Consider the following 17653-nt stretch of genomic DNA (forward strand, 5'->3'; position numbering starts at 1 on the left):
TGATCAGCTCTTTTGCGGGTTTTGTGGAGATTTGTTTGTGATTCCTTATCAGCTTACTTAAAAAATTACATTTTGGTGAATACCTCTATCTGTATTTAGTGTGTTTCTAGTGTGTGTGTGCCTCGTACCTCACAATGTGTGAACAGTTAATGTTATGTTACACCTTTGGATTGCATTACTGAACTTTTTGATTACAATGATTAAATGCTGTGCGTTTTTTATCCTTATTATGTCGTACAACCGGTTGGTGGTCTCTGAAAAGGTAGTTACTTCAGTTATGACTTATGAACAATAATTTTGTGAACTGCTTAAAAAAACATGTTTATCTGTTGGAGGTGCAAAATCAATTGATTCAATATACAATACATTGACATGAGATGTTTCTTTTCTGGAAGATGTTGACGGGCATTATTCTAGAAAAGAGCCATCATTCCAGTATGCTGAAAACATCCCCTCAAGCTCTCCTGGTCCTAAAAATGAGCACCAAAGGCCAAAGTGTCAGAGGTGGGTCTGATTATAATATTAAATAAGGTCAAAGATCACGACAATTTGGCCTGATGAGCTGGCTTTGCAAACATTCAAGAATTTCTGGTCATTATTTGCTCCATGTTTGTAAGTCATATATTTGTTTCCTTTACGATAGACTATGGATACCTCTGTATGTATGTGTTCAGTTGAGTACATAGCACTCTACTGTGTGTGTGTGTGTGTGGTTTCTAGTACCTCACAGCGTTTCAAAATTTCCAGATATCAATCCTTTCAGTTAAAGATTTCAATACCTCTATCCGTATGTAATGTGCTTCTAGTGTGTGTTTGTGTGCCTTGTACCTCACAATGTCTTAACGGTAAATGTTATATTACAACTTTGAATTGCATTACTGCTTTTTTGGACCCACAATAAGTAAATGCGGTGGGTATGAACCCAACTTAAGCCTTAAAACCAGTCTTGGCCTCTGACGTTGTTAATTCAGTTATTACTTATTTATGATAATTTTTATTAACTGCATGCTTTAAAAAAACGTTTGCAGGAGCAAAACCCAATTAATTACAGAAAAAATACATTAACAAGGGATGTTTCTTTTTTTTGCAGATAATGATTGAACTGATTCTAAAAATGAGCCATCCAGTATTGGTGAAATCGTCTCCTTCAAGCATTCCTGGTTTCAAAATCAGCATCAAGGCCAAAGAGTCAGAGGTGAGTCTGATTATTATAATAAATGAGATCAAAGATCACGATAATTTGGCCTGATGAGCTGGCTTTCAGACCTTTAAGACATTTCGGGTCATTATTTCCTCCATGTCTTTGATTTATATTTGTGTTTTTTTTTACAATAGACTATGGATACCTCTGTCTGTATGTGTTCAGTTGAGTACATAGCATTCTACTGCGTGTGTGTGTGTGTGTGCCTGGTACCTCACAGCGTTTCAAAATTTCCATATGTCAATTCTTATGCATTGCATATACATTACAGCAGTGTGTTTGTTAACCAGGGTCTCTGGCTGCTGTGGGTTTGAGTCCCACTGAATACAGAAAATAATGTAAAAATCTAGGGGTGTCTGCTTACTTGAGATGGTAGTGATAATCACTACCGGTATTCCCCAGAAACAGAGGTTTTGTAAATACATGTAAGATGTTTTGTTTATCAGTGAAATGCAGTGCAAGAGGTAAAAACTTAATGATAGGCAAATACAAATACTTTGTCACAGTTGACAATGAGTGCTTTATTTCATACAGATAATGATGATGATGATGATGACGAAGAAGCTGGCTTTGAACCATCGAGTTCTGACGGTGCGGAAATGGACTTGGCTACAGGCACATCTTGTTTCAAGAACAGACAAGAAAGGGCAAGCTTAAAGGGTAAGGCTGGTATTATAATAAATGACCAGCTCTCTTTTGGTTGTTGTGCAGATTTGTTTGTGATCCCTTACCAACTTACTTAAAGAATTACATTTGTTTAATACCTCTATCTGTATGTACTATGTTTCTAGTGTTTATGTGACTCGAACCTCACAATGTCTGTACCGTAAATGTTATATTAAACCTTGGATTGTATTAATGCACTTTTTTACCACAATAACTAAATCCTGTGGGTTTCAACCCTTATTAGGCTGTACAACCAGTTGGTGGCCTCTGAAAAGGTTGGTTAGTTCAGTTATGACTTATGAATGATATTTTTATGAATTGCTTGTTTTAAAAAAATGTAAAAAACAGTTTGGAGGTGCAAAATCCAATTGATTCAAGATAAAATTCATTTACATGGGATGTTTCTTTTCTGGCAGATGACGATGGGAGTGTTTCTAGAAATGAGCCATCCAGTTGTGCTGAAAACAACTCCTCTTCAAGCTCTCCTGGTTCCAAAATGAGCACCAATAGCAAAAGTACAGAGGTGGGTCTGAATATAATATTTAATGAGGTCAAAGATCACGATAATTTGGCCTGATGAGCTGGCTTTGCAGACCTTCAAGACATTTCTGGTCATTATTTCCTCCATGTCTTTGATTCATATTTGTGTTACCTTTACAATAGACTATGGATACCTCTGTCTGTATGCATTCAGTTGAGTAAATAGCATTCTACTGCGTTTGTGTGTTGCTGGTACCTCACAGCGTTTCAAAATTTCCAGATATCAATCCTTTCAGTTAAAGATTTCAGTGAATACCTCTATCCGTATGTAATGTGCTTCTAATGTGTGTTTGTGTGCCTTGTACCTCACAATGTCTTTACAGTAAATGTTATATTACACCTTTTGATTGCATTACTGCATTTTTGGACCACAATAAGTGAATGCGGTGGGTATGAACCCAACTTAAGCCTTAAAACCAGTATTGGCCTCTGAGGAGGTTGTTAATTCAGTTATTACTTATTTATGATAATGTTTATGTACTGCATGCTTTAAAAAAACTGTTTTCAGGAGCAAAACCTAATTTATGTCAGAAAAAATACATTAACAAGGGAAGTTTCTTTTTTTGCAGATAAAGAATGAACTGATTCTAAAAATGAGCCATCCAGTATTGGTGAAAACGTCTCCTTCAAGCATTCCTGGTTCCAAAATCAGCATCAAAGGCCAAAGCGTCAGAGGTGAGTCTGATTATTATAATAAATGAGATCATAGGCCATGATAATTTGGCCTGATGAGCTGGCTTTTCAGACCTTTAAGACATTTCTGGTCATTACTTCCTCCATGTCATTAATTCATATTTGTTTGTTTTTTACAATAGACTATGGATACCTCTGTCTGTATGCGTTCAGTTGAGTACATAGCATTCTACTGTTTGTGTGTGTGCCTGGTACCTCACAGCCTTTCAAAATTTCCACATGTCAATTCTTATACATTGCATATACATTACAGCAGTGTGTTTGTTAACCAGGGTCTCTTGCTGCTGTAGGTTTGAGTCCCACTGAATACAGAAAATTATGTAAAAATCTAGGGGTGTCTGCTTACTTAAGATGGTAGTAATATAGCACTACCTGTATTCCCAGAAACAGAGGTAACGTAAATAGAGTGTTGGTTAATCAATGAAATGCAGTGCAAGAGGTAAAAAAAATGAAAGGAAACTACAAATACTTTGTCACTGTTGACAGTGAGTGCTTTATTTCATACAGATAATGATGATGATGACGAAGAAGCTGGCATTGAACCTTCCAGTTCTAACTGCAGAAATGGACTCAGCTACAAGCACATCTTGTTTCAAAAACAGACAAGAAAGGGCAAGCTTAAGGATAAGGCTGGTATGATAATAAATGACCAGCTCTCTTTTGGTTGTTGTGGATATTTATTTGTGATCCCTTAACAATGTACTTAAATAATTACATTTTGGTGATTACCTTTTTCTGTCTGTACTATGTTTCTAGTGTGTGTGTGTCTCGTACCTCACAATGTCTTTACAGTTAATGCTACATTGAACCTTTGGAATGCATCAATGTACTTTTTTACCACAACTAAATGCTGTGGGTTTGAACCCTTCTGAGTGTGTTCAAGCAGTTGTTGGCCTCTGAAGAGACTGTAAGTAAGGATATGACCTATGAATTATCATTTTGTGAATTGCTTGATAAAAAAAAGAAAACTGTTTCGATGAGTAAAACCCAATTAATGAAAGATAAAATATTTTATTCATAACAACCACCAAAAGCAAAAGCGTCAAAGGTGGGTCTTGTTATTATAATACATGTGCTCATAGACCTTGATAATATGGCCTTATGAGCTGACTTGGCAGACCATCAAGACATTTTTGGTCATTAATAACCTGTCGTTGTTTCATTTTTATGCCCCCCTACGAAGAAGAGGGGGTATATTGCTTTGCACATGTCGGTCGGCCTGTCGATCGGTCCGTCCACCAGGTGGTTTCCGGATGATAACTCAAAAACGCTTGGGGCTAGGATCATGAAACTTCATAGGTACATTGATCATGACTTGCAGATGACCCCTATTGATTTTAAGGTCACTAGGTCAAAGGTCAAGGTCACGGTGACCCGAAAATGTAAAATGGTTTCCGGATGATAAGTCAAGAACGCATACGCCTAGGATCATGAAACTTCATGGGTAGATTGATCATGACTCGCAGATGACCCCTATTGATTTTGAGGTCACTAGGTCAAAGGTCAAGGTCACGGTGACCCGAAATAGTAAAATGGTTTCCGGATGATAACTCAAGAACGCATACGCCTAGGATCATGAAACTTATTTGGTAGATTGATCATGACTTGCAGATGACCCCTATTGATTTTGAGGTCACTAGGTCAAAGGTCAAGGTCACGGTGACCCGAAATAGTAAAATGGTTTTTGGATGATAACTCAAGAACGCATATGCCTAGGATCATGAAACTTCATAGGTAGATTGATCATGACTCGCAGATGACCCCTATTGATTTTGAGGTCACAAGGTTGAAGGTCAAGGTCACGGTGACCCGAAATAGTAAAATGATTTTCGGATGATAACTCAAGAACGCTTTTGCCTAGGATCATGACACTTCATAGGTACATTGATCGTGACTCGCAGATGACCACTATTGATTTTCAGGTCACTAGGTCAAAGGTCAAGGTCACAGTGACAAAAATCGTATTCACACAATGGCTGCCACTACAACGGACAGCCCGTATGGGGGGCATGCATGTTTTACAAACAGCCCTTGTTTTCCTTTACAATAGACTATTGATACCTCTGTTTGTATGTGTTCAGTGGAGTAAATAGCATTTTACTGTGTGTGTGTACCTTGTACCTCACAGTGTTTTAACATTTCCAATTATCAATCCTTATACCTTGCATATACCTGAGAGCATTACGTTTCTTAACCAGGGTGTCTGGCTGCTGTGGGTTCAATTCCCACTGAATACAAGAAATCATGTAAAAATGTAGGGTATATGCTTACTGAGATGGTAGTGATACAGCACTTCTGGTATGCCCAGAAAAAGCGGTAATGTCAATAGCTTGTCTGTATATCAGTGGAATGCAATGCAAGAGGTAAAGACAAGATAAAGTGCCAAAATTGAATGCTTGTCAAAAGTGACGGGAGAATGCTTTATTTAATACAGGTAATGAAGGTTATGGTGACGAAGAAGCTTGCTCTGAACCTTTAAGTTCTAACGCACTGTTAGAAAAAAGGACACATCTTCACGCACATCTGGTTACAAGTACAGAGAAGAAAGGGCATGTAAGGGGTAAGGCTTTTATTGTATTAAATGATCAGCTCTCATTGGATTGTTGTGGAGATTTGTTTGTCACCACTACCAACTTACATAAAGTGTACATTTTGGTTAATACCTCTTTATGTATGTTCTGTGTTTCTAGTGCATGTGTGTGTGTGCCTTGTACCTCACAATGTCTGTTCAGTAAATTGTATATTACATCTTTGAACTGCACTTTGACAGCAATAACGAAATGCTGTGGGTTTGAACCCTTCTGAGTGTGTTTAACCAGTTGTTGGCCTCTGAAGAGATGGTTAGTTAGGATATATATTATGAATGATAATTTTGTGAACTGCTTGATTAAAAAAATGAAAACTGTTTTGATGTGCAAAACCCAATTAATGAATGATAAAATGCATTATTCATAACAACCACCAAAGGCGTGTCGGAGATGGGTCTGATTATTATTATACGTGTGCTCATAAACCTTGATAATTTGGCCTTATGAGCTGACTTGGTCTTCAAGACATTTTTAGCTCTGCTGTTTTTGAAGAAAACCCGAGGTATTGTCATAGCCAGCTCGTCCGCATCGAGTTAAAACCTTAACATTTGCTCTAAAATCAAAGTGCTCAACCTTCAACTTTGAAATTTCATATGTAACTCCACATGAATGAGTTCTACACGCCACACCCATTTTGGGTCACTAGATCAAAGGTCAAGGTCACTGTGACGTCAAAACAAAAATTAAAACCGAGCCGAGCATTGGCACCCGCTATGTGATGCTCTTGTTGGTCATAATAACCACCATGTTGTTGTTTCATATTTTTATTTCCTTTACAAAGGACTATGGATACCTATGTCTGTATGTGTTCAGTTGAGTAAATAGCATTATACTGTGTGTGTGTGCCTTGTACCTCACAGCGTTTTAACATTTTCAGATATCAATCCTTATTCCTAGCATATACCTTAGAGCATTGTGTTCGTTAATCAAGGTGTCTGACTGCTGTGGGTTTGATTCCCACTGAATACAGTAAATCATGTAAAAATGTAGAACATATGTTTACTTAAGATGGTAGTGATATAGCACTTCTGGTATTCCCAGAAACAGCGGTAATTCAATAGCGTGTCTGTATATCAGTGGAATGCAATGCATGAGGTAAAGACAACATAAAATGTCAAAATTAAATGCTTGTTACAAGTGACGGGAGAATGCTTTATTTAATACAGGTAATGAAGGTGGTGGTGACGAAGAAGCTTGCTCTGAACCTGTAAGTTCCAACGCACTGTTAGAAAAGGACACATCTTCACGCACATCTGGTGTCAAGTACAGAGAAGAAAGGGCGAGCGTAAGGGGTAAGGCTGGTTTTGTATTAAATGATCAGCTCTCATTGAATTGTTGTGGAGATTTGTTTGTCACCACTACCAACTTACTTAAAGTTGACATTTTGGTGGATAACTATATGTATGTACTGGGTTTCTAGTGTGTTTGTTTGTTTATGCCTTGTACCTCACAATGTATGTTCAGTAAATTGTATATTACACCTTTCGACTGCACGTTTTGACAACAATAACTAAATGCTGTGGGTTTGAACCCTTCTGAGTGTGTTCAACCAGTTGTTGGCTTCTGAAGAGATGGTACATGTAACTTCGGGAGTGACCTATGAATGATAATTTTGTGAACTCCTTGATTAAAAAAAAGAAAACTGTTTCGATGAGCAAAACCCAATAAATGAAAGATAATATACATTATTCATAACAACCACCAAAGGCTAAAGCGTCTGAGGTGGGTCTGATTATTATAATACGTGTGCTTATGGACCTTGATAATTTGGCCTTAACGCTGGGTTTTGCAGACCTTCAAGACATTTTTGGTCATTAGTTCCTCCATATCGTTGATTCATATTTTTTTATCTTTACAATAGACTATGGATACCTCTGTATGTGTTCAGTTGAGTAAATAGCATTCTACTGTGTGTGTGTGTGCCTTGTACCTCACAGCGTTTTAACATTTCCAGATATCAATCCTTATACCTTGCATATACCTTAAAGCATTGTGTTTGTTAACCAAGGTGTCTGGCTGCTGTGGGTTCGATTCCCACTGAAAAGAGTAAATCATGTAAAAATGTAGGGTATATGCTTACTGAGATGGTAGTGATACAGCACTTCTGATATTCCCAGAAACTGTGGTTATGTCAAGAGCTTGTCTGTATATCAATGAAATGTAATGCAAGAGCTAAAAACAACATAAAATACCAAAATTAAATGGGTGTCACAAGTGACGGGAGAATGCTTTATGTAATACAGGTAATGAAGGTGGTGGTGACGAAGAAGCTTGCTCTGAACCTTTAAGTTCCAATGCACTGTTAGAAAAGGACACATCTTCACGCACATCTGGTTACAAGTACAGAGAAGAAAGGGCGAGCGTAAGGGGTAAGGCTGGTATTGTATTAAATGATAAGCTCTCATTGGATTGTTGTGGAGATTTGTTTGTCACCACTACCAACTTACTTTAAGTGTACATTTTGGTGGATACCTCTATATGTGTGTACTGGGTTTCTAGTGTGTTTTTTTGTTTATGCCTTGTACCTCACAATGTCTGTTCAGTAAATTCTATATTACACCTTTCGATAGCACGTTTTGACAACAATAACTAAATGCTGTGGGTTTGAACCCTTCTGAGTGTGTTCAACCAGTTGTTGGCTTCTGAAGAGATGGTACATGTAAGTTAGGGAGTGACCTATGAATGACAATGTTGTGAACTTCTTGATTAAAAAAAAAGAAAACTGTTTCGATGAGCAAAACGCAATAAATTAAAGATAATATACATTATTCATAACAACCACCAAAGGCTAAAGCGTCTGAGGTGGGTCTGATTATTATAATACGTGTGCTCATGGACCTTGATAATTTGGCCTTAAGCGCTAGGTTTGCAGAACTTCAAGACATTTTTGGTCATTAGTACCTCCATATCGTTGATTCATATTTTTTTATCTTTACAATAGGCAATGGATACCTCTGTCTGTATGTGTTCAGTTGAGTAAATAGCATTCTACTGTGTTTGTGTGTGCCTTGTACCTCACAGCGTTTTAACATTTCCAGATATCAATCCTTATACCTTGCATATACCTTAAAGCATTGTGTTTGTTAACCAAGGTGTCTGGCTGCTGTGGGTTCGATTCCCACTGAAAAGAGTAAATCATGTAAAAATGTAGGGTATATGCTTACTGAGATGGTAGTGATACAGCACTTCTGATATTTCCAGAAACAGTGGTTATGTCAATAGCTTGTCTTTATATCAATGTATTGCAATGCAAGAGGTAAAGACAACATAAAATGCCAAAATTAAATGGGTGTCACAAGTGACGGGAGAATGCTTTATTTAATACAGGTAATGAAGGTGGTGGTGACGAAGAAGCTTGCTCTGAACCTTTAAGTTCCAATGCACTGTTAGAAAAGGACAAATCTTCACGCACATCTGGTTACAAGTACAGAGAAGAAAGGGCGAGCGTAAGGGGTAAGGCTGGTATTGTATAAAATGATCAGCTCTCATTGGATTGTTGTGGAGATTTGTCACCACTACCAACTTACATAAAGAGTGCATTTGGGTGGATACCTCTTTATTAATGTACTGTGTTTCTAGTGCGTGTGTGTGTGCCTCGTACCTCACAATGTCTGTTCAGTAAATTGTATATTACACTTTTCGACTGCACGTTTTGACAACAATAACTAAAAAAGAGGCCCATGAGGGCCTGAATCGCTCTACTGCTTTAAACACTGTCACTGTGACCTTGACCTTTGACCTAGCAACCTGAAAATCAATAGGGGTCATCAGCAAGTCATAATCAATGTACCTATGAAGTTTCATGATCCTAGGCCTAAGCATTCTTGAGTTAACATCTGGAAACCATTTTACTATTTCGAGTCACTGTGACCTTGACCTTTGACCCAGTGACCTGAAAATCAATAGGGTTCGAGTCCTCATTAATATAAAGACACTGAGCAAGTTTGAAAAGAATGGGATGAAAACTGTGGACGTTATCGGATAAACAAAATTTTACTATTTCAAGTCACTGTGACCTTGACCTTTGACCCAGTGACTTGAAAATCAATAGGGTTTGAGTCCTCATTAACATAAAGACACTGAGCAAGTTTAAAAAGAATCGGATGAAAACTGTGGACTTTATCGGATGAACAAGTTTTTACTGTTTCGAGTCACTGTTACCTTGACCTTTGACCTAGTGACCTGAAAATCAATAGGGTTCGAGTCCTTATTAATATAAAGACACTGAGTAAGTTTCAAAAGAATCCGATAAAAACTGTGGACCTTTTTGGATAAACAAGTTTTTACTATTTCGAGTCACTGTGACCTTGACCTTTTACCCAGTGACCTGAAAATCAATAAGGTTTGAGTCCTCATTAATATAAAGACACTGAGTAAGTTTGAAAATAATCGCATGAAAACTGGACTTTATCGGATAAACAAGACAACGTCTAACACACACAGACACCATGCCATCCCATAAGCTCTTCTGCCTTTGGCAGTAGAGCTAAAAAATCAAAATGCTTCTACCTACAACTTTGAAACTTCATATGTAGCTGCACATTGATGAGTTCCACACTCCACGCCCATTTTTTGGTCACTAGATCAAATGTCAAGGTCACTGTGACCTCAATTTTTTTTTTAACTGCACCCGCAGCCGAGCATTGGCGTCCGGTATGCGGTGCTCTTGTCTCAGGACCTTTAGTTAGACCCAAAGGTGAAGGTAAGGGTTGGCGATCTTAATTTCCTATGATATAACTTGGTCATTGTTTCAACATAATGGCCAATTTGGGAAGCATCCATTAGCACTACTGATATCCTTGTTGTCCCCTACAAGTGAAACCGGAGGGGACTTATGGTTTACGCTCCGTGTGTCAGTCTGTCTGTCCGTCACACTTTACTGGATCCTGCGATAACTTTAAAAGTTCTTCCTATTTTTTCATGAAACTTGAAACATGGATAGAATGCAATATGGACAGTATGCACGTCATTTCATTTGGTTCCTAGGTCAAGAATTCTGGTTGCTATGGCAACACATTTATAAAAAAAAATCACTGACAATGGTGGAGTTTCACCGGTAGGGGACAATATTGCTTGGCAATCTCTTGTTATAAGATAGTGTAGGAAGATTATTTTTTAAATGAACCTCTTTCAGACCCTGAATCTTCTGACACAGACCATGATGTGCCAGTAAGACAACCACATGCAAAACCTGGGCCGTCCACAACTGTAACCATGTCGGGTCATCCCAGTAAGTAGGCTTTGTTTCAACAACAAAACGGTATTCCTGAAAGTCACAGTATAATGTTTTTGTTTAAAAATTCGTAATGAATGTACAATTAACACAGTAATTGAAATAAGCTCACTCTACTTTGACACAATTTAACTTTGCCAAGAAGCTTCATAGGTGTTCCTAGCTTATCTTTAAATCGTTACTTCAATCTTGCTCATAACTCAAAATCTGTAAGACATATCAAAATGAAACTTAATAAATGGATACATCTTAATGTGTGGACATTTATTACTAAGTAACTATTACTCAAAGTATCCGGTTATATTAAGCATAATTATTTTTTAGATGTCTTCAAGAGAATTGAGAAAATGTTCAAGTGATATCACTTCAGATCTTTTGTTTCAATAGAAAGTCACATTCTGAATAGTATATTGTGCAACTTTTCATTTGATTAATTACAAGCAGCATTTCAAATAAAAAGATCACCTTTAAATCATGGTTCATCTTCTGGAACAGTTTTGAGATGAACTTTTTTATAACTTATTATATTTCTGAGATGCTTGTTGGTGGTCATCATGGAACAGAAGAGGCAATTGAATATGATTTTATTACTTTTTCAGAGAGGCTTCAGAAACTCGGTGAAGACCAGAGTCATCTTTTGAAGACGCTGTTCAAAACGAATATTGTGTTGAGGAAGGAGCTTAAGCGTGAAGACTGTGAAAGAGTAATGCAAAAATATGAAATTCTACACGGATTGTCATGGAAAAAAAATAAAAAACACGATTCATAACTGGATTACTGCTGAAAAGTGAAAACAAAAATGATTTTATAGCTTTTTAGCCCACCTGCGCACAATGTTCTCATGGTGAGCTTTTGTGATCGCTTTTTGCCCGTTGTCCATCTTGCGGCATCAACATTTGCCTTGTTAATATTCTAGAGGTCACATTAATTGTCCGATCTTCATGAAATTTTATTTGACGATTTGTCCCAATGATATCTTGGAAAAGATTACAAATGGTTTCGGTTGGTTGAAAAACAATAATTTACACGCCATATACTCCATACTTAAATCAATATTGTTATATGCAAAGCAGCAATGCTTAAAAGAAATAATACAAAATTGGGAGGGGGCATTACTCGTATGAAAACAAGATGGTGGTATTTGTTATAATCACGTGTAAAACAGTTGGATTTTTCTGGCCAAAGACAACTATTCAAACGACCAACTTCTTAATTTTTTCATAGCTCGTCATATTGATTTCCATTCAGATTTACTTCAGAAAAAATCTATTTCATATCTCTGATGCCAGAGCTATACATATGTTTATAAGAAGAGTAAATCTGAGATCCGTTTTCATTTATGATATTTGAAATGGCATGTTTAGACGAAGATTCTCTACAATTTTCTACATAAATATATATATATATTTTTTGTAAAAATGGTTTCGGTTGGTTGAAAAACAGTAATTTACACGCCATATACTCCATACTTAAATCAATATTGTTATATGCAAAGCAGCAATGCTTAAAAGAAATAATACAAAATTGGGAGGGGGCATTACTCGTATGAAAACAAGATGGTGGTATTTGTTATAAACACGTGTAAAACAGTTGGATTTTTTCTGGCTGAAGATAACTATTCATACGACCAAATTCTTAATTTTTGCAAAGCTCGTCAAATTGATTTCCATTGTAGAATTTACTTTAGTTCGGAGTTGCGAACCGAATTGACCATGTTTTTGTTAGCAAGTAACACTGTACAACAAGGTCTATTTTTTCTCCACTCTCAATAAACATGTTTTACTTACTCTGCAATAGTTTATGAGTTACTAAATTCCTTTGAAACATTGGACCATTTTCTTTATTAACAGATCATACTTGCACAATTGTTGTTATGTTTTCTTTATGGTTAAGGCATTGTGACATGTATATTAATTTGATTTTTATGCCCCCCGATAGAGGGCATATAGTGATCGGACCGTCCGTCTGTCTGTCTGTCTTTCCGTCACACTTTGCGTTTAGGTTTCGCATTTAGGTTTAAAAAAATGCTCATAACTTCTATGTCCCTTCAGATAGCAACTTGATATTTGGCATGCATGTGTATCTCGTGGAGCTGCACATTTTGAGTGGTAAAAGGTCAAGGTCATCCTTCAATGTCAATGGTCAAATATATCACTTCAAAGCGGCGCAGAAGGGGCATTGTGTTTACGACAAACACATCTCTTGTTTTCAGATGATATTGTCTGAACTTGACATTAGTTCTATGTGTGATGATTAAAGCATTGTGTCATGTATGAAGATATTTTGCTTAAATGTTTTCATGTTGTGGTATTCACTCTTCTATATACTTTGTGTCAGAAGAAATTAAGTCTTTGATTTTTATAATATACAATTGTAATTAGATTTTTTTCTGATGATATTCTGAACTTGACATTTGTTCTAGGTGGGAGGGTTAAGGCATTGTTTCATGTATGAATATATTTTGCTTAAACGTTTTCATGTTGTGGTATTGACTCTTCTATATAATTTGTGTCTGAAGAAAGTAAGTGCTTGATTTTCATAATATACATCTATAATTTGATTTTTTATACGCCCGTTTTTCAAAACGGGACGTATTATAGTTTCACCCTTGGCGGGCGGGTGGACGCCGCCGGTGGGTGGACGGGCGGTTTCCACAGCAGTTTCTGCTCTCTATTTCAAATAGTTTTCATCTGATCTTCACCAAACTTGGTCAGAAGTTGTATCTAGACAATATCTAGGTTAAGTTTGAATATGGGTCATGTCGAGTCAAAAACTAGGTCGCGGGGTCACTTAGTGCATTTCAGGATTAAGTATGGTTTCCGCTCTCTAACTGAAGAAGTTTTCATCCGATCTTCACCAAATTTGGTCAGAAAGTGTATCTAGACAATATTTAGGTCAAGTTCGAATATGGTTTATGCTGGGTCAAATACTAGGTCACGGGATAACCAAGTGCATTTCAAGGATTTAGCATGGTGTCCGCTCTCTTAATTGAAGTAGTTTTTTTTGTGTACATGATATTTAGGTAAAGTTCAAATATGGGTCATGCCGGGTCAAAAACTAGGTCATGAAGTCACTTAGTGCATTTCAAGCATTTAGCATGGTGTCTGCTCTCTAATTGAAGTAGTTTTGATCCGATCTTCACCAAATTTGGTCAGAAGTTGTGTCTAGATGATGTCCAAAACCTTCAAAAGGGCGTATCCTATGACAGTTTGGCACTCTTGTTTCCAGATGATATTGTCTGAACTTGACATTGTTCGAAGTGTAAATACATTTTGAAACTACTTTTTGTCATAAAAATGTTTGGGAGTATTTTTTGGAGGAATAAACTGTTTTAAATCGACGTTTCTTGTGGATTATATTTATAGATATTAATATCTTTAAACTAATATTCATGAGTTAGTCCGTACACACATTAGAATACGCATTAAAAAGCACAAAATACTGTCGAATGAAATTGAAAAAGGCCTAAATAAACAAAAAGATGGTTTAGCGTAACGCAACTGACCCACGAAACATTGCTGCGAACCAATTTTCGGGGGCCTTCCTGGATTAAATTTTGAGGCTATACACTTAAAGGCAAAATAACAAAAAAAATTGGACCGATCGACACACCTCCAAAAGTCTTCTTTGTGATACACCAAATTTGTTAATTGAATTAGGCATAATTTGATTAAGGTATACATCTGTGTGATGAAGAATACGTAATAAAAACATTGTTTGATGGTACCTCTAAATGATAACCTGATACATGTGTGCTCTGTGTGGGACATCCCGAGGTATTCACCTCACAATGTATGTAGAATACTCGTATCTTAAAATGCAAAATATTGAAAAATACAATTGATGCATGGGTTTAAGTTACCAAAACTGTTGCCTGTCTATATTTATCATTCAAATATTTCATCAAATAGGGGTAGACCTCGGTGTGTTGGTACGGAACAAAGGACCTCTCCATGTGATATAAACCGGTATGTGTGTGTTTGTGTGTGTGTGTGTGTGTGTGTGTGTGTGTGTGTGTGTGTGTGTGTGTGTGTGTGTGTGTGTGTGTGTGTGTGTGTGTGTGTGTGTGTGTGTGTGTGTGTGTGTGTGTTTAAGTTAATCTACTTCTTTGATCGAGTCACCATCAATCATACTAATCACACGTGCCATGATAATGACTCAGCTTTGCTACTTATTGACATCACTCTTGTTTATTCTTCCGTCCTCAATCGATTAGGAGCTAAAAACTGTAAGCAAAAATCCTTCAAAAAGTCAATTGATGTTGATTTCATTTCAGATCTCCTTAAATACAAAGAGTAACAAAATGATCGGCTAAGTTACTTCTCGGACCCCATAACAAATAATATATTTTGTGTTTGTCGTAAGTTGAGTCTCATGTGTGTCACACGAATAATTGATGCATTTATAGCTTGTGTCACAATGAACGTGCCCATCTACCAAGTTTGTTAAAAATCATGTGCATTTGGTCAAAACGGATCCTGCCTGGATGTCACAACATTTCTATAAACCTATGTAGTAAATTACTAAAACATATCTGAAATTACAAGGGTCAGATGTTTGATATTTATTGTTTGCTACCACTTGTGTTAAAATCATGCACAAAATACTTTTTTCCGTACATGAAATAGCGAAAACTCTTAAACATATTTTCCTTTGAGAAAACAAAGCACAGAAGTTTCTTATTTGAAATGTCAGGTCTAGTAGCTGTCCTAAAACATGTCAATATGGCCAAATCTGGATACATCCTTATGATCATATGATTTATAAAGACATGTACAGTTAATATCGATAAACTTACACAAATATTAATCACTGCAACCGAAAGGATCAGGGGTTTGATATTAAGTGTGAAACATTAAATAGTTTTCATCGTTTACGTTTTGTTCAAATCATGCCCCAGGGTTTAAGCGTAACTATGGCCATGGGATTTATATGGACTTATATAGGATTAACTTTAAAAAAAATATATATCCTCTGAAACGCATTATTATTAGTTTATTACAGTCTCATCAGCATATATACAATCACAACATACAATAAAACATAAACAAACTAATAAAATGCTGCCACTCGGAAGTATCGAGTTATAAAAGACTAGAATATTATATCAATATAGGAAACGTCATACACTTATAGTGAAATGAAAGGGAGCTAACCCGTGAATTTAAATTAGAAAAACTATAACATGAACTACATAGTTACCTCTGTTCCAAATACCATAAAGTTATAAAGTCTCCACTAAAGTCTGGAAATCAGTTAAAACAGCTTTGTACAATCTTAGAGTTATGAGACTAAGTCATATATAGCAAAGTACATTTAAAGACTTTATAAACTTGTTGTTGTTTTTTATATGAGTGCATGCAACGTTTCTAAGTATAAAACAAAGAAATAATCAAAATTTCAAAATATTATCCAAATACTAATCATTAACAGAACCCCAGCAGTTTACAAATGTGAGCATGTATTTATTTAAAATATTATCTATTTATTTATTATTTATGGTCGCTATTGATACACTTTCTGGTTACATTGTTGGTTTAGTAACAATTCATTACAAGTATAAAATATACACTATATATTTGTTCATCATTTTGAATCAATATTTGGAAACTGTTTATAAAAAATTAATCCAATTAAGCAATACAATTTTAAAAGGGTGTATTACTTGTACTTGTAACTTACAAATACATAAATTTAGCCTCGCTAAAAATGACAGTTATAATAATGTATTTGACTCCTCAAAATTTCCGAACAGTGGTCATTTACCGTCAGGATTTTAAAATATGTCGAAATCTCTATGAAAGGATATTACATCTAAAATACGCAATCATTGTTTCCAGTTCGATTAACAATTGCCGATTTGATTGAACCACATTTGTAAAATTTGCATCTTTTTACACAAAAATAACAATGACAACCACAACAATAATTTTATTTAATTTTGAATTAATTATATAAGTCGTTGAACCGAAGCTGACTATTTATTTGCATTTCGATTGTAACCCGATGCTGTGAAAGGCACAATCCTATGATGATGTTTGTCTATAGAATCAGATATATCCTATTGTTTTATTTGTGTTTTTGAAAATCATCAGTATTATCACCACCGCCATGTATATAAGTATAATGCATACATAAACCACCGAATTAATTAGTTTATTAATATTACCACATAGAAGAGCGGCCAGCGCGCATGCCAACAAGAAGGTATTAGTTCCAACCATGTTTCTTCTTTAATACAAATATATCCAATGACAAACGGCTTGTAACGTACCCGGTATATAAAGCCTGATTCGTTATTTGTGCATGCAGCATACTTAAGTGCGCATGCGTTCAAGTATTTCAAAATACGTTCAAATGATTACAAAGCATAACATTGTATTCATAAACACGGGTCGAAGCTACTTGTACGGGCCATAATACACAGTCTCGATGGTTATTTTCAGTAGCACACGTGGTCAGAAACTAACAAGTTCGAGTAATACAGCAGGTCAGAAACTAACAAGTTCAAGTAATACAGCACAGAGATTATGATCTGAAAAATTGCATGGGGTCCGAAATGAAACAGAATGCCACCAAATCAAAAGATTCACCGCCTACTGTTTTGTGTAAAATAACTATGTTTGAAACATTTAAGATAACGATAATTCCGAATGATCACGGCTTCCATTTTCAAAAGCATATTTCCGTTCAACATTGTTCAAGAAATTGTTATGACAAACGTTTTTTTAC

General features: G+C 36.2%; 1 protein-coding gene across 6 annotated transcripts; it reads left to right on the forward strand.

Annotated features, from left to right (window-relative positions):
- Positions 1–352: 352 nt before the first annotated feature.
- On the forward strand, positions 353–12065 carry LOC127857981 (uncharacterized). 6 transcript variants are annotated; one of them, XM_052394786.1, is made up of 12 exons: positions 353–504; positions 1091–1195; positions 1736–1861; positions 2284–2390; positions 2977–3082; positions 3608–3733; positions 5535–5660; positions 6855–6980; positions 7932–8057; positions 9016–9141; positions 10823–10918; positions 11521–12065. In XM_052394786.1, exons 3-12 carry the CDS (start codon positions 1801–1803, stop codon positions 11688–11690), a joined length of 1170 nt encoding a protein of 389 aa, XP_052250746.1. In that variant the 5' UTR covers positions 353–504; positions 1091–1195; positions 1736–1800; the 3' UTR covers positions 11691–12065. The 6 variants fall into 6 exon arrangements, with proteins under 6 accessions (XP_052250746.1, XP_052250748.1, XP_052250747.1 ...); XM_052394788.1 differs by lacking the exon at positions 9016–9141; XM_052394787.1 differs by lacking the exon at positions 7932–8057.
- Positions 12066–17653: the final 5588 nt, after the last annotated feature.

This window comes from Dreissena polymorpha, chromosome 14 (assembly GCF_020536995.1).
Source record: "Dreissena polymorpha isolate Duluth1 chromosome 14, UMN_Dpol_1.0, whole genome shotgun sequence".
Classification (NCBI taxonomy): Eukaryota; Metazoa; Mollusca; class Bivalvia; order Myida; family Dreissenidae; genus Dreissena; species Dreissena polymorpha.